Source organism: Pseudomyrmex gracilis, unplaced genomic scaffold (assembly GCF_002006095.1).
Source record: "Pseudomyrmex gracilis isolate BER0280 unplaced genomic scaffold, ASM200609v1 scaffold_242, whole genome shotgun sequence".
Lineage (NCBI taxonomy): Eukaryota > Metazoa > Arthropoda > Insecta > Hymenoptera > Formicidae > Pseudomyrmex > Pseudomyrmex gracilis.
Window position 1 is genome coordinate 388 of NW_018020826.1, and position 25492 is coordinate 25879.

At 40.6% G+C, this 25492-nt stretch overlaps 1 protein-coding gene across 2 annotated transcripts; it reads right to left on the reverse strand.

Annotated features, from left to right (window-relative positions):
* Window positions 1-838: 838 nt before the first annotated feature.
* Window positions 839-21229, reverse strand: LOC109859135 (vesicular acetylcholine transporter). 2 transcript variants are annotated; one of them, XR_002250678.1, is made up of 3 exons: window positions 21157-21229; window positions 19444-19634; window positions 839-924 (listed from the first exon to the last, which is right to left on the reverse strand). XR_002250678.1 is itself a non-coding variant. In XM_020437081.1 (3 exons), exon 3 carries the CDS (start codon window positions 17907-17909, stop codon window positions 16146-16148), a length of 1764 nt encoding a protein of 587 aa, XP_020292670.1. In that variant the 5' UTR covers window positions 17910-18102; window positions 19444-19634; window positions 21157-21229; the 3' UTR covers window positions 14221-16145. The 2 variants fall into 2 exon arrangements, 1 of the variants encoding a protein (XP_020292670.1); XM_020437081.1 differs by lacking the exon at window positions 839-924 and adding an exon at window positions 14221-18102.
* Window positions 21230-25492: the final 4263 nt, after the last annotated feature.

Below are 25492 nucleotides of genomic sequence, written 5' to 3' on the forward strand. Positions count from 1 at the left end.
TTATGAGAGCAGAATCTCTATAATAATTTTATTAACAAATAACATCAGCGTTTAATTTATTTTATGTTTGCCTAAATATTATATTCTCGTTATGATTTTTGTTTCTGCGTAATCATGTAATCTTACGACTGAAGAAGTCCCAAGTAGGAGACGAAACGTTTCGTAAAATTTGTATTTTGAAATTATTGTAAATATATTTACCAACCACACTTTTGCTCGATCAAGACCTTCAATACATCTGTTGTTTATGTATATTTCACATTTGCTGTATTTTTTTTTTTTTTATTGCAGAAATTTGCGACGGCACGATTTCATGATTTTGCGCACGAACAAATCGCAACGTTTTTCCAATTTCTTCTGACGAAACTTTTTCCGACTAGTTTACCATCTAAAGAAAGAAAGAGATATGTTGAAAAGCACGACTGAAAGCATTCACATTTTTCATGCTTCGCAAATGAAACTCTTTTGAAAGAAGAAATAAACGCGAGTAAAACCACAAGAACGAAAAAAATACGAAGATAAAATAGAAACAAATGGGGAAAAGATGCGCTTATAAAAAAATACGTTGAGGTTGACTTATTTAATGTTGTAATTCACACATTTTTTTTCACGGAAATATACCCATATAGTCGTTTCCGCTTTCTTCTCATAAAGCTATCTCATATCACCTGCTTTAGTTCGCCGTATCATATGAGTCGTAAAACGACACGAGAAAGGGCGAGTTCTTCCAGATCTTATCGACCCTTCCACGGTATCTTCGTAGCGACGGCAAATAAAGATCGTCGCTTTAGTAAGGCTTTGTTGATAAAGGATGAACAAAGTGGTGACTTACCGCGGCAGGACACGGCGAGCTGTCCCTGGAGAGACTGCCGAGAGTCACCAATAAGCGACGCGGGGCCCCCAACACCGAGTCTCGCCATCCCTCTGCAACAAGTAAATAAACGAAATTGCATCATACATGAACGTTTTTTATTCGGCGTACAATGTGCCATCTGTTTTCTCGAGAAGTAACTTGAAATATGTGACCAGCACTCGACGTTCGATCAAAGTGTCGCTCGTGTGTAAAAAGAATCTCTGTAGGGTTTTAAAATACGCAAAAGTTGTGCATCACGCAAATCTCATTGTCAGTTAAAAAAAAAAAAAAATCTAAAAACAGAGATTCATGAAATTTCTACCGAATTAAATTTCTTTTGAACACTTGACGACTGAAGAAATGAAACGTATTTTTTACCGCTTTCTTCCGTAATTATAAGCTGGTGTCATCGGACGATAATGTGCAAATGAATCACGGTCACGTAGTCTGGAAGTTCTGAATTAAGGACAATCGCGTCTCGAAGTAATATCTTGCCGCCTAAATTCGGTTTCAGCGCCGCCCATAATACAAACGAGACAAAGCGATCCGTCATCAGGATGTTTAATGAAAGTCGTGCCTATAACTTAGGATCGTCCACAGGCTTAAGACACAAACGGCGAAGACGGCGTTACAGAAAGGGATAGAGAGAGAAAGCTCCAAGATAGAGGTTGAACGCTTAATCCAGCAATATGGAACTCCCCTGCGAGTTTACCGCGTCATAGCTTTATCCCCGTGTGGTATAACCATATTATTCCGTAAACATTTTCCCCGTATGTTATCTTGTGAATTCAAAAATAGGAAAGTTCGAGAATTTGTTCAAACTAAATAAGAAAATATACGAGAGATAAAAGATCTAATATTTGTATCTATACAAAAAAATACAAGAAGTGTAGTTTGTAAGATGAAACATTTATGACGACGTCAGAAAAAAAAGAAAAATACCACGAATACATCATCATATACTCGTTTAGGATGACAAACGGCTTTCCGCCCCCGAATGTAACCCCGAAAGATCCTAACAGCGAATGCGTGTACATGTACGTTGCTAAAATAATAATAATAACAAAGTTACGACTCAACCTCTCGGTCAGAAAGAACAGGATACGGCTGGTGCGCGGCCACTAACCGGCCGCCGGATTAATAAATCTCAATTACGCGAGTTAATGCAGAGGGTAATTCTCTCCCCTAGGCCGCCTCGTGCTAGGCCGCCGGATGTGAGGGTGAAGGCATTTCTATTGCGCATTGTTGCCGGGACAATGAAGCCGACGATTCCGTCGTGCTTGTAAATCCGTCGCTGTGTTCTTTGAAACGTGTATCGCGCTGTATATCAGCAGATCGTTCGTGTATCTTTCGTTTCACGTCTCGAGCCATACGTGTGCTTCGTTAAGAAAATAAAAAAACGCTGTGAAAAAAAAAAATAAAATTCATTAACCGCTAAAAATAGTTTATCGCACAAAACTACAGCACACAATTTTTGTACAATGCGCGTTATAAATCAGAGAAGCAACACAATTTTTCGCAACGTGGTGAAAAGTTGCAGCGCACTTGGAATAGAACTCGCAAGATGTCTTCCTGTCGTGTCTCAGTGAAACTCCAAGGATCTCGAGGGATTAGGACAGCTCTGACGGCGAGCGTCTCGACGTGAAACATCGCGAACGAACCAGTCAGCCAGCAAACCAGTTAGCCAGTCGCTGAATACAAATACAGCTCTCGTTTGCGCGTCGAATTAAACCGAAATAAATCATAAATATTAAACGAGGCTTTCAGTCGAGGGATTACGAGGGTTGGTGCGCATCTCTTCTCCCCGGGTTCGTCGGACTCTTCTCCGATAGACGGAAATTGCGCGCGATGTGCTGCGTCCCCTCCATCTCTCCAATGAAACTAGGAAACCACCCGGGAATTTCAATGACAATAGACTCGACCCGAAGTATACTTCGCGTCGACTACGACTAACGCCAGTGACCATTAGAGAAGAGATCCTGTTGGTCTCCCAGGTGAGAGATGTGCGAGATGTAAGGTCACTTTAAGTTATTTGATCTCCTTGAAGATGTTGGCTGACCGAATAGAATACTTGCGGCTCCCCTGTTTGCACAGAACGTGCAAGATTCTTCCAGTTGATAAATGATAAAAAAAAATAACAGTTCTGATATTAAAAATATATAATTATTAGGTTTTAAGTAAAAACAAACACGTATAAAATAATACAGACTTTTAAAGAATATTTTAAAAAACAACAAACAAAAAATTTAAACAAGGGACAATAAAAAGATGCTAAACATTTGTGAATGATTTAATAAAAAAGCTTCGTTCACTGTTAAATCTTAAGATTCTCGTTATAATTTCAATAGAATATTTAGGATTTTATTTAAAAACCCGCAAGAATTGCAACACTACAGTTAGAAAAGCTACAAGACTACAAATTTTTCGTACAATTTACTGGTTAACAATAAACTTCAGCTTGTTCATATTGAGACAGAAATTTTGAAAGGAAATCTGCAAGAGCCGTTCTATTGAAATGCCGGAGTTTCTGATCTCGTTTCGCGACGAGCTACAAGTTCAGTAAGTGGATTAAAACTCTCTTCGCCATAAAAGTACAACGAGATTACCATATCATACGCGTTTATTGATATCTACGACGAGTTACATGAAAAAAAAAGACTGTAATTCATGAAATATTTCATTTTTTCTAGAAAATAAATATAAATCTACATATAAAAAGTTTTGATAAAAAGTGTATACCTATATTTTTTAAGTTAAAAGTTGTGTTTTCGCATTGCGCCGTTTTTTTCTGTACTTTTTTCTCATGACGAAAGATTACACCACAGATTGTCTTAGAACGAAGGTTCCAACTTTCCATTCACATGTTCTCTTAGAAGTTACGAAAAGTTGTACGACTGCGGCCGAAGGAAAATCGATGATCGCCCCGACCGAATTCTCATTCCAATCTCGCAGAAACGAAATGGCTTGATTAACTGACGACGCGTCGTTACTGCGGCCACCCTGCTGGTCCGCTATTACCCCGCGGGGGTAGATCCAGGCCTGAAGGGTGCTCCGGGCAAGAAAAAGATGGGAGGGTACGGAGCCCCTTTATTCTCTCGCGTGCTGCGATCAACGTTCGTGGTTTTTTTCTGTAACGACGAAGAGCTTTCCACGAAAATGAAGTGTTCGGTCGTTCGAGAAAGATGCAATCGAAGTTCCAAGTCGATTGCATTCTCGAGAGACTTAATGGCAGCAGTTAGACATCGCGAGGAGAATTTTTACGTTGACGTTTATCCCGTTTGGTTTTGATCCCTCGGATCGTTCTTGAACAATTCTCTTTCAGCACGATGCGCCAAAGAACGAACAACGATCGTCGCGGTAACTTTCCTCGATAGCAAGAATCGCCCTTTCCCTCTTGCTCGAATAAACTCAGCCGGCATATGGGGGAAGCGCTAATGCCGTTTTATGGGCAGGCTGATACCCATAACGCAACATGGTACTCACGTGATGGTACCAGCTCTCTCTCGCGCGCGAATCTAAGGGTAAAAACTTCACCGACGTCATGATCGTCGTTGTCGTGTGTTGCGCATCGTGATACGACGCGACACTTTAGTTTATTCATAAGGCGGGATTGAATTGCTTGTGTTTTTAATGGCATGTCATGCGCGACACAAGTTGATATCGCAATATCAAATATTGCTCGAATTGCGAGAGAGAGAGAGAGATTGTTTAGAAAAATATCGTGGCTTTTCGAAAAACAAAATATCATCCACTTTTACGAGAGAGATTACAATGCTCGCTCGCGAGTCGTCTCGCGATATTGTGCCTTTCGTCATTCGAATCGCTTCTGTAACCTGTTTCGTAACTTGCGGCGCCGATTATTGCGCTATTGACGACGACGAAGACGACTACAAGCGCAGCAAGAAATCTTTGCTACACCGTTCTTTCAATACCAGTAGTTCGAGACGAAATTAGCGCGCGTTGCAAAACACTAGCTATCATGAATTTGCAACTCGCCGATAATTGCGGACAAATACACGATATTTGTCAGGAATGCTCGTTTGTTTAAGGTAAATTACAAGAACATGCTGACGTAACGTAAACTTCTTTCGAGTGTTGAAATAAAGTGTCTTAATCAAAATATTTGACACAACTTTATATAATTTATATTAAGAAATATTGCATATTTTTTTATTTAACTCTCTCAAACACGCAGTTCTACATGTAATTCATATATATATATTTTATATATGGTAAGCGTGTGATATCTCGTAACTTTTGCAACTCCATCGTCTTATTTACTGCTTCACTTAATAAGCGTGTCTACTCTCGCTCGCGCTTTTTCTTCAAAAGTAGCGCGAGACAAAGACGCACCCATGGGAGCTTTTTTCTCAAAATTCAAAGGAACAGCAATCACACGTGTCCCGCCGTTAAAGGAGACAAACGGGGTGAAAGGGAGCCGAGGGTGAAGAAACAGCGGGTGTAAAGGGACGGAGAGAGGCAGGAGGTTGCAGGGTGAAGTGGGAAGAAAGGAGAAAACTCGAGAGAGATTTTCAGACAAAGGCCTGGGCGCTCGAGTGGTTGCTCGCGGCATTGTTGCCCTTTACCCTCCCGCAATTCCACCCAGAAGTACGAAAGGGGTTGCCGCTTCTCGCAGTGCCTAGGTCATCCGCAGGAAACACTTTGCCGCACGAACCGGAAGTGCGGTCGTTTGGCGCTTCCCGAGCGATCCGCGCCACGAGCGCACTTCCTGGTTATTACAGTCGCGCGTTTAGCGAACGATTCCTGTAATTCGAACCGAATTACCGGTCATTCGGAGAAACGACTCATCTCTTCGCTTTTCCGAGAAAATATTTTGTTTTTGTGATTTCTTCTTCTGCAGGATTGTTTATTTACATAAAATATTTGAAAAATGTTAGAGAAAAACTCGTGTTTTTTTAATTAAAAGCGTACATATCTGGGAAAGTAAAATTTTAATTAAATTGAATACTTTCTGAAAAAAAAAAAAAAAAACGAATTAAAAGAAATGCAAAGATACATGTTTCGCGTGCAATTGAGAAATACGCATTGTCGAACGTGACATCGCTACGGGAGACTTTAATACGCCATTACGACTTGCGCACTATTTCGTGCGCTATCTCAATTGGTCGTAAACGCGGCTTCAGCTCAAGTGGATAGAGAGGAATACGCGGAGATACACTCCGTATACTTCGAGATACGACCGTTCCGACATATTTCAAACTGTACAAATAGTTAGAATACTTCTGTGCGGAAATAATGTCTTATACTGTGCAAAATCGTGCAGAACGTGAATTCTACAAAGTTATAAAAGAGATATGCACAATATGCAAAAATACAAAAGATCTTATTTTCTTCTCAAAAGTTTTTCTCTGGATACGTATTCTGATAAAAAAAACAAAAAAAAAACCGTTCCCATTATGTGAAAAAAGTCGATCGACGAAGAACGACTCGACAATCGCTCGTTGCGGCAAAGACAATGCGTTCTTTTCCGCGGCGGAAAACACCGGGCGAGATGTTCGCGTCAGAAACGACAAACGGAGAATGACCAGCTCATTCTTCCCGGGCTATGTACCAGTTTCTTTTCTTTTCTGTCTTCCAAAGGTTCCACCCCTGCCGCCGAGAGCCCCGAGACACGATCTCATTTTATCTTCTCGACCCCTTACACGATCCGCGTTTGTTACGGAGCTCTCCCTCTCTCTCCTGCCAGTTCTTCTCCCGTCTATACAGGATGATCGGCCTCGGGGCGACCAGCGGCAGATAGAGCACGCGAATCGTGGCTGAAGGGGATACTTGGACAAGCAGCGTCCGACTACAAGTGGATTCGGGGCTAATGTCCTTTCCCTTTTGTGACCGCATTGCTACCTCCCCTCCCGAACAAATTTTTCAGAACTTTAGATTGGCACGTCAAGCGCACTGTGTTTCGTGAGACACGCTTTGTATATGCGGATCTATCGAAAATTGCATTGTTTGAAGTTTCGAGCGAGAAAGAATGGTATCAGTTACTCACGAGAATACATCGTAAAAACGGGCGCAAGCTAATTTTGCAAGTTCACACTTGAATTGTTTATCGTGCGTCATTTATTCACGTAAATTCCGAATCTCGCACCGCGAATCTCTCGTCGCCGCGACTTAAAACTCGAAACTGGATCAAATGTTCGGCATTGATCGAACATATAGAGATAGCGACGGGAGCTTATCGAGAAACGTTGATTGTCGATATGAATTTACGATTCGTCAACTTACGTTCCACTTTTGCAGTTTGAAATTTACGATCTTTTTACGATCAATATATGCAATCCAAACTTGATTCGAGCATGCGCAAAGATACGAAACAAAATAAAATATTTTTAGAGTTAAAGACAGAGAACACAATCAACTAGTTTTCAGTTCACTTTACTTACGTAGATACATAATATGTTCAAAGTGTACACGTGATCCTATTCGGTTAAACGTTCCTGCAAATTGCATATGCGCACATGCATTTCATGTTATCGCTCGTTTACTGGGAAAATTGCGAGTAAAGCGAGTTAGAAATATTGAATGAATGCATGCATACATTTTGGAGAAGTTCAAATATGTTGCGAGAATTTAAAGAAACGCGACTTTTCTCCCCACGGTGACACAGGTGCGAACGTTCTCTAAAATCTCCCTCTCGGCTCCTCAGCACACATATCTATCATCGCGGTGACATGATAAGAAATGTGCAAACTTTAGATAGCAGCTGTTTTTATTTCTTTGTGATATTTGTTTTCTCTAAATTCTTCGTAGAACTTATAATAATTAAATGAAAAAAATCTAGAAAAAAAATATTTTTAATTTGAAAACACTTTGAACGTCGAGGATCCGCGATGAAGGATCGCACACAACGAAGATCGACAATGACCATGTATGTGGTTGCGACATTCAGGACAAAATGTATTATTTATATCACACGCTGCGCACCCGCGAAGACACGTCGTCGAGCGCAATATATCTTCGAGGTGTAGACACGACGAAGCAGTTTATTCTTTCTCTTTCTTGATTCCTCTCTCTCTCTCTTTTCGGAGTGTGTTTTCCCTCTCATGTTTGTCCCCCAAGTCGTCGGCCCCGTAAGAGTTATACAAGGTATTAACGCGGAAACAGATGTAGGCGTAGACCGATGTGTATCTCTTTCTCTCTCACACTCACCCTTCTTGCAGACGGACAATTTGTCACAGCGACGGTTCCCCCCTATACCCCCGTTATTTCAGAGAGCGTCGTCGATACGATCGCGCTTGATAAATCATGCGATAAACTAGCGTTATTATCGGCCGCGCTCTCTTCGCAGCATCCCTATCTGGACTCTTTCCCGGGTGCGAGGAACCGCAGATACTGCCTCGACGTCCTCGATGGGGTTGAATCCACGGGGTGAAGAAATCGTCGGGGACGGAGGAGGATACGCACGTAGAGGCGTGCCGAAAGAAATTTATTGCCGAGATAAGAGGGTCCAGCGTAAAACGCGCGTAAAAGCAATTCCAGTTGGCTCGTCAACGGAAATGACGATAGCAATGTGAAGTACCTGAGTCTACGCAGAATACTCTGAACTATTTTTTTCTTTCTTTGAGAGATCTAGGTTTATTCAGAATTCGTCTCAGAGTTTGTTTTTATCTCTTTATATTTTTTTAAAACTGATCGAGAAATATTTTCCACCGATAAAAAATTCACTTTAATATTTAGAAGAAATTTTTTCCGAGATGCCCCTGTAGTATTTATAAATATTTTTATCTCATTGGGCTTTTTATGTCTAAAGGTCTTCACGAGGTTGAGAGACGCAAAATACAAGACACTGTAGGTCACAAGCAAATATCATGCTGATAGAAAACTAAAAATAATTTATTATCAGGAATATATAACACAATGATGATATCGATGACTATGAACGACGTTCGCGTCTCGGTAATGACTCTCGAAATCGATGACGATACGCCAACAACGTGGTGTTGCGGCCGATATCGAAGAGAGCTGATAATCTCTAAATCCGATTATTCGCCTCATCGGTTCTCGACAACACCGATGCCACCCTCCACGTTCTCAATCAATGCTTCTTTGCGCCACCGTGAATGCCATGCGTGACTCGTCTTTTTCCTCACCAGAGTGTTTTTCCTTTCTGACTGATTGATAATTGCCACATGACGTAGGAGAGAATTTTTCGCAGGTGGAGAATATTTCACAGAGTGCTTTGATTCATTTCCGAACACCACAATCTTTCAAAGTACTCACAACACACATTTACGTAACCCAGATTAGCTTATTTTGAATATGGGTGGACGGTCGGTGAAAATGTTAAATGTCACTGGATCTGAATCGACGCTCGTTTAATAATAAATTGATATTAAATTGCCGCTCACACGATCTTTGTTTTTTGTCTCTCAATAAATTCAATTGATTGCTTGTGTAACGATAAAAATATTTTGCTCTGTTTTTGAAAGCTGTTATTGCCTTTAGAAATGAATACAATGATATTGCACATGCAACTTGGCCTTTTCGTTTACACATATATAGCTCGAAGACAAATAGCAGCAAAGTTCCCGTCCTGAATTTCGACTATGGCGGCCGCTGCGGGATCATTAATTAGCAAGCATTAACAGTCGGTCACTAACGATAGGCGCGCGCGTATTGGCATGATAAATGAATTTATACTCAGGGGACGTACGTAATGGCGGTCGTACTGTAATCGATAAACGTGTAGCACGATTATTTCACGTAATCACTGTTACATGACACAAATGAAGTATCTCTAAATAAAGTGAATTAATTAAAACACTTGAAACGCGCTGAAAAAAGTTAATACGTCGTGCATTGTAAATTTGACGTAGAATTTCGCTGAAACATTTTTTTTGTAATTTTTCTGTGAAACTTTGTATTGTTTTAAATAATAAAATAAATAAAAAATGTCAAAATTTGCGAGAACGTTCAAATGCGCGAATTCCTCTGCAACTTCTTGACGCGTTCCAAAGCAGCGTAACGTAAACTTGTGATCAACAAGTTAGGTTAAATGACTTAATCTTAAAGCACTGACATCCGACACGGATCCACGTCGAGTGCGTACACCCTTATGCCTTTCTTCGCACCCTCCTGGAATTCGTAGCTGTCGTTTCGAATCTCGTCGAGAAGTCTCGAAGGGACTACCGTCAATTAATCGTGCCTGGCCAATCTCGAAGGGACGGATAAGGCGCGAGGAGAAAGGACGCGAAGAGGCGCCAGAAACCTAATCGAGTTCGGTGTGGACCACCTTATCCCAGATCGCACACCAATACAGACACTTCCGATATTACGTCCAATATCTCGTGAATCCAATTTGTCGGCTTGTTTGCTACCGTAGAGTTGCCATCGAAATATTTTTGGCTGAAAGCCTAACGAACTCCGATAATTGTTAAATCCGCATTCGGCGACGTTCCTAATCGGTTCAAAGTAGGTTGCGTGAATTACAGGTCAGAATAAAACTGTGTGATTTGGTTTTCATGAAAGACTGGACAATTTTCAGATCACGTGTTTGTGAGATTGCATGTTATTAATTTTATCCGTATATATTATGCTAAGCTCTCGGAAGTACGTGAGAACGGTGCATTTATCTCAATACAAAAAAAACTTTTCTTGTAAAATATATATTTAGAGATATATGTTGTTTTTAGGTTTAGTTTGTCACGATTCGTTGAAGTCCTCGGAAAATTCGTTGATGTCTCCGAAAGAATAATATTATTCACTGATTGGAATCATCGATCAATTCATCTAAGACGACGGTATCCAAGTGCGGAGAGAAAGTACAGTACTCTATTTATTCTTATTAAGTATTCTTTTCTTTAAAGGATCGGAATATGCAAGTCTCGCACAAAAATGTTTAGAAAATCTTAAAAATATAAAATATTTTTGTCACTGTCACGGAGAAAACAAAGAAGCAAATCGATATTTGCATTTTAAAAGCGCGCACATTGACGCGTCAACTTTAATCTAGGACAACCTTGTGATCTAGGACACGTAAAGATCTGAGTAGGCGATTATATACACTCTCGAGAGGGAGTAGTAAGAGTTATACGCGAGAACTCTCTTACGTAAGTCTCAAAAAAAAATTAATATCGCCACGACTCGTATAAGCAGATTACGCTTAACGTTTATGGGTTGACATAATTGTGTTTTGGGGTTTATTGACACGAGGAAACAAAAACGCGCGGCATTATGTACTCACACAGCTTGTGCAAGCACGAATACTTCGTACATGTTTCGTTTGATTAATCGATACAGCGGGGAAACGGTAACGTGTTATCGATGCAACGTACTCATTACGAGGGCCGCGATCGATATCTGCGGAACGAGCGGCCGCGGGCCGGTCGTTACCAGGAAATACCCGGTACAACCGAGAGGGAGAGACCGACACCCCCGAAGCATCCCTCACTTGTCCCTAGCCCTATGGCGCGCCCTACCCTCTCTGCCGCCCCTGTGCGCCCTAATATAAATATTATTACACTTTGATGGGGTTAGGGTGACACTGGGACTCCGCAGACATCCCATGAATGCCCCCTTTCCCCGTTCTTTTATTTCCCTGCTCGTTGTTGTCACTCCTTTCGCTCGCTTTTCCGCGCTCGCTTTTTCATTAGACCCGAATTCCGCGCGGCGCGTGCCAATGTTCTTAAAGGCTTAAGTCCGCTCCTTTACCTACTGGCTTGTGTCAACCAATCCTTTGCATCCCGCGTATGATACCCGATATAAGTCCTCTTGATATCCTTCTCCGCATATCGTGAGCGAAATTTCAAAGGGACCAGACGTGAATCATATTTATATCGTTATCGTCGAAAATGGATTTACGACACGAATTTTTTTATATACGATTGAAGTAAATTTTCTCAGCTTGCGAAACAACTTCTAAAAATTTACTTTGTGTACATGTATATGTATAAATATTTATACATATACACACACACACACACACACAAGGATGTAAAAAATATAACGTAAAGTACAACACGTGATATTGTTCGGTAACAATGACATCTTTAATAACCGGTTCAACAACATATCATTACAATATTATATAGGATTTCAATTACAGAATTTCGTATTACTTTGGTTGTTCATCAATTAATTATACATACATGTGTCCGCATGTATAGAGTGTATATATATATATTCATTCTGTATTTTTGTATATGTATGTATGTATGTGTGTACGTGTAAATTTGTGTGTGTGTGTATAAACGCGCAAAGTGCGGATGTATTGCAATTAAGTTACGCTACGTTTACGAATAATCTCGAGAGATGCGCGATTCTTCGACTCTTTTCTTAAACGCGCTCGGATAATATACATTATGCACGGATAATTAGATAAATATAGTTGTCCAATGTGTCTGACTATTTTTCTTCTCTTTTATGATATGTGTATTTGTATATTTATATTGCGCGTCTTCGTTTCTTCTCGCAACACTTAGGAAGTTAACTCGGTTTTACAAGATGAGAAAAATATCGTTGAGAAACTAGCGCCTGTGTATGTTTGCACTCTAAACGTCGTCTTCGGCAGTGCTGAGCAAGATCTCATTATTGGCTTAAAACATGTAAACTTTTAGGAAAGTATTTAAATTGTCATTTTTTAAGAAATCAGAAAACAATTTGTCTGCTCTCTTATCTATATTATAAATCTTATCTACGTTATATATATATATATTGTATATATATGGGTGTAATATTCAAAGAAAACATGTATTTTTTAATCTATCAAAATACTAAAATTTCTTTTTGTTTGTTTCGAACTTCATGTGTGTATTCTACATCTTTAAATGTTAAAAAAAAATGCTTTTGCTCAGCACTGATCTCTATCAGTGACGCAGAGAGAAGAAAACGGATTTTTTTACTCACGTACCTCGCTTTCACAACACTTGCGAACGATATAATACAACTAGGCAAGATATTATCAGATATCACAGAACTGCTGTCACTTTATCAAAATACTGTGGAATATTAATCCTTCAAATTAATATTTTTACTATAGGAAAAATGTCAAGTTTTTTTTCACGTAAATTTGATTTTAAAGAGATAAAAAAAATCATATGTTAATAAAACAATCTTCATTCTTATTTTATTGTCAACAAATTTTATTTTAACAGAAGTTTAATTTGGAGCTGTTTTTGTCACATTAAAAATATCGATCAAGTAATTTGAAAAGAACTGTAACAGTAGTTCTCGGATTTCCAATATGCGAAGGAAAAAGTTTTTCCTTTTTTTTTTTACGCGCACGCATTAATACATATATTTATAAAAGACAGAAGAAGCTACGAATAATTTCTTTATGTACGTGTAATATGTGTATGTATAACCGTAGTGCAATCGATGCAACGTGTCTTACCGATAATTATGTGACGTACGTCAGTTCGATTTTGCTGGTCTTATCACGAAGAGAAAATGCGAAGAATAATATATAGTTGCACGTTTTAAATTAAGTGAAATAAAATGAAGAATTTTTAAAGAAAAACATACATATAATAAGAAAACATATTTTTAATTAAAGTATGACATTTATTTCAGAACCATTTCTCTATCATATAAATTCTACAATAAATTATTATAGAATATTTTAATCTGTATTCGGCTTTATATATACCAGCGAAATCATGACGATAATTATCGGTGAGCCGTACGCTACCGAGTTTACGATAAAACTCTTAACATTAGAGGCCAGCTCGTAGAAACAAAACACCATCGCGGAGATTTAAAAAAAAAAAAAAAAAAAAAACACGTTCTTCTCGTCTCCTCAACAGAAATGCATAATATAACTATGTTTATATAGGTACATATGTATAGCGGTCTAGTAGAGAGTGTGTCTACTTTTACGTTAGGTCGGGTTATACACTTGCTTTGGATCTTTTTACGGGAGTGCTTTAATGATATATTTGTTCGTCGACTACGAGTCCGCGACGATGGAGGATAAAAACTTGCGAAGTTCAGGCACTGTTAACTCAAAGCACTCGCGAATCGATTCTCGTGGATTTTCGTGCGACGACACGGCAAGCGATCCACGAAGATTCGATGCGAGCGAAGCGGAGTCCTCGACAATTCCTCGAGGATTCCTTCCTTTCGCGCCTTTCACGACAGTCAGTCGTCGTGTCAACGTGGTACAATTGCACTAGCTAAGTGTTAATGCAGTTTTATTTGCTTCTCGCGATGTCTCTTAGTTATTGACAAGTAGGTACGAATGTGTGCTGTGCACTCGGTCGTAATGCTGAGCATTCTCTAGCGACGAAAGAGCTTAAGACAAATTTATTACTTACAAAAATAATTTTCTCGATGTTGTTTTAGAATTAAAATTTGTTTTAATTGCGGCATATATGTATATTGGTATAATATAAAAAGTAATTGAAAAAATAATATTGGAAATGTAAAATAATTATAATTCGTGTAATAAACTAAGGTGTAATTATATCATATATACGGTTCACAAAATAAATAAAACAAAAAATATAAATAATCTTAAAGTTTAAAATTGAAGCGATGCAACAAATGTCCTCTCGACAGCCACTGCACAACTTTGCGTCCGAGTCACTTCGACACATGATAAAATTTGATATATTTACATACATTTATGTAGAAATGCACCTCTAAATATCGCGTGATTTCCCGCATGAATTAAAATTGATAAAATTCTAATAAAATGTCTCTACAATTAAAAAAGTAATCTCATAAAAATACAGATATGTTTACTTTTCAACATGCATACTTTCGACATACTTTGGTACTGCTCCATTATTGCAGCAAAGTACTCGATTAATTAATGAATTCAATAGAACGTGAAAAAAAAAAAAAAAAAAAAAAAAAATCTTGTAGATAAAATATAAACGTTCAGATTACAATTGAATTTAACAACTTATTTAACAAAATAGGAGTCGATTTCTTCAGAATTCTCTAACAACGATGGGAATATCTATTTCATATACAATACATATATAAGCGTATATATCAGTATGAATAACTATAATATTACGAAAGTCATCGTCTCGTATTTTGTTAGAATAATAAAAACTTTAGAGATCTTAAAAATAAGTAAAAATTGATAGAATTTGAAACAATGTAAAATATTTAAATTTTATTTAAATTCATAAATAATTCATCTTTAATAGACACATCTCTGCATAAAAATATCATTGTAATAATAAAGCGTGTATAACAAATAACAGTTTTTACTTTAAAGTTTTACGTGTATTTAAATGATTGATTTTAATAACCAAAACCAATAATTTTTGTAATTAAAAATTTATCAATTTGCACGATAAAATATTTATTCATATTTATATAAGCGTGAATAAACTTGTTTTGTTAATCAGAGTAGACGCAAGTACTTTGCCTATACAGAACAACTCGTGGAGATAATTTTCCATAACTTCCATCACACATTCTATACAATCACCTACTTAACTTAAAACCTTAATTCTAAATATTTAAAATCTTTTTAGATTTCTTAATTAATCGCATTAATTAATGGATATGTACTATTATTCAATGTTTCAGCAATTCAGAACGGTTTTCAACGAAAACAATAAAAACTTAAAAGTTGCTCAGCGGCTGTGAGCAAAGGTCCTTGCCGATGAGAAGCTCCCGTCGCAGCCGTAAATCCTTCTTCTTTCTTCTCAATTTCTTTACACTTCATGCAACAAGACGACTTAAATTAAAGACGTCATTTTTCCCTCTCTAGCACCAACACGCACATCTCTCTCTTTCGTCTCACTCAGTTTTATTTCGATGTTATAATTACTTGATTTCCTCGCGGTCTTCATTTCTTATGACGACGGCCATTTTCCTTAAGTTTCTTGTTCATCCGTTTGCATTTATCAGTCGTCAATCTTTTATCATTTATCAGTCTTACGTTCTAAAGTTTATGTATGTTTTGTCAGCAAAGTTTCTATTTCATCTCCCTCTTTCTTATTTTTCCTTATGACAAGTTTATACACGAAAGCAGAATTCGTCAGGATTCATTGTTCGCGGATTTTTCTCGGAAATCGCTGCCTTCCTAAGTCTGATACTTTTCTTGTAATCCGCGAATAAAATATATCAACGAAGTCGAATACGTTTGAGATCTAGTTCGAGTGTTGGCGCAATCGGCGATCTCCCCAGGTTGACAAACGTGTCCCGATCGTCTCTCCTGGAAATCTCGCTGAGACGCCACGTCTTACGCACCGATTTTTCGCTGATTAATTGGAAGCCTGTCTCGAAGACTCTCAAATACACTCTCTCCAGCAAAAGGCTAGCTTTGCCTTCAGATCGTTGGCCGTAACCGCTGAACACCTTCATTGACACTTTAGTACATTCCCTGCCGGAAGGGGTTGCTATCCCCAGCTGGTCGCTGATCCACATCTGGCCTTCTAAAGGGGTTTACGTCAACCTGAGGTCCTCCTCTCTGTTCCTGCTCGCTAGGTGCCGCGTAATTTCTTTGCTGACTGTAATCGGTCGCCTGACTGTAACCAGCGGACTGATTATAGACCGGCGGTTGATCGTGAGCGGGCTGATTGTAACCACCGATCGTGTTCTGCATGCCGTAACCGCCACCGTAATGCTGATCGTAACCGCCTTGCGTCGCTTGATAACTCTGATCAACATAACCTTGGTCAATATTTGTCTCCATGCGCGTTTGGTTCAAGTGATTACCAATCTCGCCAGTAATTGGTCGCTGTTCCTGCAACACGTACGTCTGATACTCCTTGTCCGGCGGATCTTGCATCAACACATTCGCCTCGTCCTGGAACGGCTTGAAGTCGTAGATGTGACGCAGATAGTAGAGCACCGGGGCGTAGAGCAAATTCGAGAAAGCGATGCCGATATTGAGGGCGGTAAAACCGATCGCCTCGACGACACCGCCGGCGATGATCGGCCCTACTGCGTACGCCACGCTGTACGAAATGTCAGCGATCGCGTAAATGCTGCCGTACACCGACACGTACCTGACGTCCACTAGGTAACCAAGAGTAGGTAGTAGCGCGGTGTCGATGAGCGCGATTCCGAAGCAAATACCGCACAGCGGAATCATCAATACTTTGTACGAACTTGAGAACGGTATGATAAAGCAACAAAGACCTTCGAGTGCCAAGCCACCGGCTGCCATTAACCACTGATACTGCGGATATCGCTTAGCCATCTTTACGGTAATCATGACGCCGAGTACGTGCGGGAAAAACGCCGGTAGCCAGATCATACCGATCTTCCAGTTGTCGTGCGTCATTGTATCTTCCATCCACAACGATATCGTCGGTTCGAGGAATGCCAGTGCTACGTTAGACATCATCAGAGCGCCTGCGCACACGGCAATGTACGGATCCATCAGCAGCCGCCAGATCGGTATCGTCGACTTGGGCTCATTATGGCGGTCCTGCAATTGCTCCTTCACCGGCTTCATTACCAGCAGCAACATGAAGCCGTCTGCTAAGCTGACAAACGCTAATATCAGGAACGGCACTTCCTTGCCGGCGAACTGATAAAGCGCGCCGCCGAATGGCGGTGCTACGAGGCAGCCGAAGCTGATAAACGCTAGCGCGATGCCGAGCGCCTTCGAACGTTCCGCTTCTTCCGTGAAACGATCGGCGATCATGGCGAGGCCAGCGGTGTCGGCAAACGCGGACCCAACGCCCTGAAGACTCCTGGCGAAGAATAGCACACCGTAGCTCTTGCCGCACGCGAACACGCTGGTCGACAAGAACATAATACTGAGCCCGATCATCATCGGAATGTCGTAACCGATTCGATCAATGAGCGCGCCCGAAAATGGATTTACCATCAGCTGTACGATCGCTTTGGACGCGAATAACACTCCCGTGGCGGAATCCTGGCCGTGATGGCCCGCCGGCGTGGTGTCGTTGTCCGACTCTTCAACCGATCCAAACGAGCCGATGTACTTAAGATAATCAGGTATAATCGGTACTATCACCATGTACAGCATGTTGTCTAGCAGCAGCGCGATACAGACGATGACAAGAATCAGCTTGCGCTGAGATTTGGGCTCCTGCAGCTTCGTCCAGATAATCTCCTTGAGTTCGCCGAACTCCATGTTGAGTATCGGTATCGTCGTCATGATGATAGCGGGATGGTGGTTTCTAGGTGGCCGCTCGCGAAACTACCAGCGTCTTCCGGGTATTCGGTGTGTGCGAGTCTTAGTGCGAGGAACTAACCGCGGTCACCCAGTCGTGCGACCTCGGAAAGCAAGCGTGACGAGGAGGAGATCGTCGCGATTGGGGCGGCGCGCATCAGGCCGGGCCGGGGGTAACCTACAACAGATCACCGAGTTGGCAGACGATTAGCTCGCGGAACAAACTGATCGCGCGCGTTCGCGCTGCACGCTCAACGCAGCTTCCGTACGCTTTACCGACATCGGGACATCGCGCGGTCGATCGCGAACGAGAGCGAGTCGGAGAAGCGACTCGGGACTGGGAAGAGAGTTACTTGAAGAAGATAAAGATAGGGGAGCCCTGACCCGGCCTGATCAGCGCGAAACCACAACGTTCACTCAACCACAAAGTCTAGCACCCAATCTCGACCCAACCTCTCGTGCCCCGCGACCATGAAGACGCTTCCGCCTTGCGTACGGCAGGAAAAAAATGTTGCGAAAACGCACACCCGCTCTATTTAATGTGATGTTTCTCTCTGCTGTGGGTTGCTTCCCCGCGCGTGTGTGTGAAAGAGAACACGACACCGGATGGAGGCTCCCCCACGATAAGGCGCGCCGCGCGTGTAAGATCGACTCGAATATACCTGAGCCTGCAGTGTATCGCGTATCGTGTTACTATGGTGGAGATAAAAACAGTGCGGAAAAGCGTCGGGAAAACAAGGGGCGAGGGTCGACGCAAACTAGACTCTATCAGTGGGGTCGCTAATTACTTCGTGTTGCTGCTGCGAGAGCATCTCGATGTTAATAGCAATATCGTCGTCTGGTTGTTTGTCGTTTTGTTGAAATACTGAACAATTTTACGCGAAATCAGTAGTAAATAATGCAGCAAAGTCTTTTCTTCCTCAAATAACTGAGAGAGATGAGGAAAAACTTATGTATATTAAATTTACTTTCTTTACACACGGGAATAAAAGGAACTTTGAAAATCGAGTAAACTATTTACATCTAAGAAACTGAAGCTTATCTCGCGAAATAACAAAAACCATTAGTGAGTGCAATCAACATAAATTGCAATTTTACGACAAGCTAAGAGTAGCAATTTGTGAATAAAAAAATTTATTATATCAAAACAAAAAAATACTTACTCAACTTCATTATTTATTTATTTTTTTTTTATTATTCTAAGTTTTCAAAGTTTCGCACGTTGTCATCTCAGTTACATAATCGCGCATCACTGTACCTATATGTATTGTACACGGACGCTTCAGTCGCGATTTTGGGAGACCGATTCGAAATAATGGTGCATAATGTAGTTTTCTTTTTCGCGTGTTTGTGAAATGACGCTCGTCGGTTATCATTGTCATCGCCATGACTCTTTAATGATGCGACGTAATCGATAGTCGAGACGGATTAGACGTTGAGGAATAGGGACGCAAGCCTCCACAGAGAACTGAGGACGCGACAATCGCGCGTGGGGAAAACAAAATTACACCGGACTCACCGGAGTTGCTGACGAACTTCTGCTTGAGGGAAGTGGCGAGGCGTTGGGGGCCCGCCAAGGTCGGAAGACCGGCGAGCAAACCGCTCAAAGTCGAAGCGACGTCCGATCCGTCTTCGTCCTTCGAGTCGTTTACCGACTCCTTGGCTCCCCGCGTCCCCGGGCCCTCCACCTTTTCAGCCGAGTATCACAATCTGCAACAATTTATGTATTTTCCAATCGGTTAGAACATTTCGACGATGGTGTATATTATTTTTAATTTGATTTACCACATTTCAATGAAGAGGGAAAAAAATTATAGTTCATAAAACAACACGGTCCAGTGAGATGCTATATTTAAAATGCTCTTTTTACTATAAATATCTAGCTATAACAAAAGTATTGATTAAAGTAGAGTTAAGCGACTTGACAATAGAGTTTTATATATGTACTATGGTAATTCATCCATTTCACGATGAAACTGATAAATCGCCGGAGTGAATAAGAGTCCATCGACCTTCAAGTTAAGATTCTTTATCATCATCATATTTTTAACTCACACAATCATGCGTAAAACTATTGCGCAAAGTTTGCATTTTGCATGTCATATTATTTCGCAGAAATATGTACATATATATATATATATATATATATATATATATATATATATATATATATATATATACATATATAAATGTATATGTATATACATATGCGGTCGACACAATTTTTGCGAACTTTCTATTATCTTATGTACGCGTTACCAATGGGCAAAGTTAAATTTAGAGTTTCTTCGTCTATCTATAACATCCGAAGTACCTATACCGTGTGCATTTGAGGAAGAGAACCGAACATTACATGCACGTGCGTAACTTCCCAAGGTAATTTTTACTCTCCCTTGCCACGTCGCAATATAGTTATTTGACAGCCACGTGTTATTTTGTGCGCTGCTGTTTGCCGAGGGTGCGGCGATGTCTCTTATTATCTGCGACGTTCTTGCAATCGCAACTTTCAACAAACTCTAGACATTTCATTTAGATGGACCATGTTGTGGAACATTACGACAAAAATGCTGCTCCGTCGTAGAATATGAGTTTACGCAAAGTTTGCCAGAATGGAATAAATTCATATTAAAAAAGTGATATGTGAATTTGTGCGCAAACACGTGTATTAACAACTTGCATTCGTCTATATATGTTCATTGAAGCAAACCAGGCCAGAAAAAGCGTGAACATAAATTTCAAGAGAGAACGTTTTATTATGTAACTTCATCGAAAATGTACGTAGCTAACATCTCAACAAGTTGATCAAAGTCAGAAATAAATTTTAACATAAACACAGATAAAAAGAGAAAGCAATTGAACTGAAAATATGTGACTTTATGACGTAATGTAATTATCATTGCTCCGACATCGTTTCAGGAGTATATAGACAACGTTTAACATTCAACGATCGTCGAACATCTTACTGGAAGAAAACGCAAGAGTGATAATGTACAAGCATCTGGTTTGAACAGTCACGAAAATTTATCAAATTTCCTACGAAACAACTTCCTCCCTTCTCTCAAGTCACGTACCCCGCAAACAATATCCACCGCGCGAACGCACACGCATTGTTCCCGGTTATGTAAGAAAACGAAGAAAACGCAAATAAGGAGAGCAGAGCGAGAGGATGAAGATGAACGGGAGAGACAGAAGCAGAGGACGTAGAGAACGAGATGAACCGAGGGATACTCACTAAAACCGAAGGGCTCCCAGTGGCAGGGGTGTCTCGGCGTGTCTCTCCGTCGGGGTGGCTTTGGAACGTCTGCCCTCGGAGTCCTCCCCGCCACCGGGTCGCCACGGCGCCCTCTCTTGCCGTCGGTGACGACAACGGCGGTGGCGGCGGTTTCTCTGTGCGAAGGCGCGGCAGGGCGCAGCCGCGGCCGCCAGGACCTAGGGATTGGCGGCGGCGAGGCCGTGCGTCAGCCCCCAAACCCTCCACCAGCGGCTGTATACGCGGCCGGCATCCTCCGGGGGTGGCAGTGGTGATGGCGAGGGTGAGACAGGCGCAGGGGCAGGCAGGGAGAGGGCGCCGAGACCAGGTATAACGACAACGGTCGATGCTGCGCGGTATTTCTGGCGTCAGGTCGATATCGGCCTCACCTGTGTGTGAGGCGACACTGTAGACTGCTTGCCGAAGGGGTTCTCTCGAGCTTGCCGCCCGCACGCCTCCCCCGGAAGAGCCAGTGCTCTTCAATCGGCGGATCACATCCCTCGCGAGAAACGAGACGTGACCTGGTCGCGTGTGAAGATGAGACCAGGTTGCGAGACCCTGCCGAGGGTGGCTCGGCCGTGAGTATAGCGCGTTCAGTTTTCCAGAAGATATTGCCGCTGTGTATGTGTGTGTGTGTGTGTGTGTGTTTTCTTTTCTATCTTTTCGGTTTGCTGGAATCTGACAGAAGATAATGATTGTTTACTATTACTTGACGTGGTCAATTTGCCGCGTTCTAACGCGTTTTATTATGACGAACGTCGCTAGGCTAGGATAATGGCTGCGGACAGAATTTCGGCATTGATTGTTTCAGTTGAGGTTCGCTCGTTGTTCGTCATACATGAACAACCAATTTTCTAAGCTAATTTTTGTTTGTTTTACAACGTGACAAATTATATAATTGTAAATTACTCAATTTCTACATAAACTGATTACTTTAATCATCTCTCTCTCTCTTTTTCTTTTACACACAGGTAAGGGCAAAGGTTAATTCAATATTGGTCGAGAAGAAACAAGAACGCTGTACATGCGCATTTTCAAACTACTGAAAACTGCACGTCTCGCTTGATCACTTATTTACGTAAAAACATTGTTAAAAAAATCTTTCTAACAACTTCCAACCTGAGTGCACGATAGCTTGTTCTTTTCTGCGTGCGATGCGCGTCTATGAAGTTTTCTATATTGAACATGAAACTTCTAACTTTAAAGCTGAAAAGAATATCCACGGAGAATTTCTATGAAGCAAACAACAGCTTCCATTATTATTAGTTAACATTCATTCAACGTGAAAACTGACTCCTCTATTTTTATCAGAATCTCGAAAATCAACTCTAGATATACGATTCAAAAAAGTAGGTGTAAAATCTATAAACGTTGCTACTAAGTTTTTATTTTATTCTTTATATTAATTATTTATTGCACAAGAGAAATAATTTATAATATAATTTGTGTAAATTGAAAAAGGTATAATGTGTGAGATTATATAAATAATGAAATTGTAAATTTTCAACACAATGTCGTCAATATTTTAGTGGGAAAATTTATAGAGAGGCTTGTACGCAGTGTATATAGGTGTGGTTGTGAAAATTTGTTGGGGTTAATGTCATTGCTACCTTTGTAGCTATGACGTCCCTTGCATTACATGTCAAGCGTCGTTGCCTGAACGATCGAATGTTACATTAAAGCTGTTTCTGACGTTGGACCGGAACAACATGTCTTGTATAAAGTTACCCGACGACATTAGCCTGGCGCGGCTATGAGCGACAGGATAATTGGTAGGTAAGTGAATGAATAATTGAACGAATTCCTGCTTTTACATTTTCTTTGTCAGCTATAGCAATATATAATATAATACGATGTAATAGTATAAAATTCTTATTTTTCTTGCGGTAGAAAAGATAATAAATATTAAATTTCCATGAATTTTTTTTCTAAAGAACTAATCGATTTAAACGTGTATCTACCAAGTTTGTAAGGAAGAAGATTGTGGATCGATTCGATTTCCTTCAATTTATATGATTTTTCTTATTATTTTTTACGTTACTCTAATTTTTTATTGTGTTACATGTGTTAATCGTTAATCGTGTTAATTGTTACATGTGCTAATTACTGGACTTGAGTGTGTCTTTTTGTACGAGTCCGAAAAGAAATATCGATCAGTGGCAATCCAGCTGTTCACTCAGCAATATACAACGTTTACACATATGTGCGTGCATGTATGTATGTCCTGTCGAGCGTAGCGTCTACAAAAACTGAACTTACTCGGGTTTGTACTTGTAAACCGCGCGTAAAGGATCTGTCACGTTTTCCCATTACCACCGACTTTTGCACGAGAGCGACTTCTATTTTGCGACTGCTGTGCCCGTCGTTGCCAGAAGGATAGACGGACGAGCTGGAATAAACGATCTCCAGCTGATCGTCCCATTAATGGTCTCTGAAAACGTGAAAGGGAACACACGCGCGTTCATTTGACAGATTCACTTTTCCAAATTGGAACGACTTGGGATTGGCGGTCACGACTCGCGACTTCGCTTCGGCGGCGTGAGAAAGAACAGGATTCGATCGCGTTCTGTGGTAGGATGTTATTTACAAAAATATGTATGTAACTGACACTTCGGATAGAGTATACAAGCAGCGACGGTTATTGAGCAGATATTGAAGTATTTGTAAGTTTTTTTAAGTAGAAAATATATATAAAAGAGTTTTTTCATCAATTATTACAGTTTCATAATGTCGGAATATTCTCTCGCATTATCTAAGTCATTATTGTTCTTTTAATAAGCGACTATTTGGGAAGTTCGAAACGGCGTGTTGTAAGCAAGCTTCCTGGCAACCACGTCTTATATACGGCGATGCGTAATTACGCGGCGTGTACGTGAACGCGTGACGAGTCACGTCCAAAGTTGCGTAAACGCATGACGATATATACATGAGGAGAAAGAACGGATAAAAAAAAAAAAGGCGGTAGAGTACAAACAAGCGCATCAATTCGCATTACAAAAATATTACAGTAGAAGTGAAAGTACAAAAACTTACAAAACAATTTCTTTTAAACAGAGACAGACACGTAAGAATATTCGAGAATGTATAGAGATACACTGAACCATATTCGAACGCATTTCCCTGGTAAATAAAGCTCTGCAAAATCCTCTCTGGAGTCCCGCCTCTCTTGGACGCGTTCATCCATAATTACGAAATGCGAGTACGTGCGTACGGACCGCGGCACGTTCCAGGCCGCGGAACTTGACAGAACAACGAATGAAAGGAGAAAAAAAGTGATAAAAGAAAAAAGAGAGAAGAAAGTCTCTGCGCGGGAGCGAAGAAAATAGGAAAGAGTCGACGACTGGAATATCAAGCGAACGACCCGTGTAATTCGGTTCCGTACGATCGAGTTCACAGACATTCGCGATCCCGACCGGGCGCCAAATCTCTCGCAAAATCTCGTTAGAGACAATGGAGTCGCAGGAAATAAAATCCTCCCGGATTTCAGTAACCGCTTGTACACCGACATAACGGCCGGTATTGTGCAAGCGATGTATCTCCGAATGTTCGCGGTTTATAACGCCGCGTTGCGCTATACATGCGATATACATACATTCAAACGAAACACCGCGCATTAGCACATTCGGAAGAAAATACAAAGGCAAACTAAAATATCATTACAAATTATTTAAAAACGGACTTTTATCAGTCTAACCACAAAAAAAGATCACGTTTAATACTACTAATTATTATTTTTTATTTGTGCAGCGAATACTTTGTCACAGTAGCGCGTAAAGGATGTCTGCGTTGCACCTTCCCTTAGTAACAGATCCGAGATTAGACAACCACTTTAATGCGGTCGAACGCCGAGCTGTTCACGAGCTGGTTAAAAATGGGTTGCGGAACTTTGACGTTGCGGAACTCCGGCTGCCGCACGTCGCGAAGACTTGGTTGCAACTTGTGCGAGCGCACGAAGTGTCATTAGCATAGAAGATGGTGGCGATGCGGACAGCTTGCAAGCACACGAGGAGATCGATGCACGTGCTCGTGCACTCGTCAAACCGTGCAACGTTAATGTCGCAAAGTGTTTGCTCGTAATGCTATTTGTTTGCGACACGCGACAGCTAACACCTGCTATGAGACAAAAGATGAGACGACACCGAAACTCAAAAAAACGAGGAGACAACTTTTCCAGAAAATTTTACTTGAAAAAATTGTTAAGCAAATTTCTTCAAACAATTATTTTGTAAATTTATAATATTAATTTGATTCTAATTATTTTTTAATTAAATACGTGACAAAATTTTATTTAAATAAAATATCTATACTTTTATTTAAG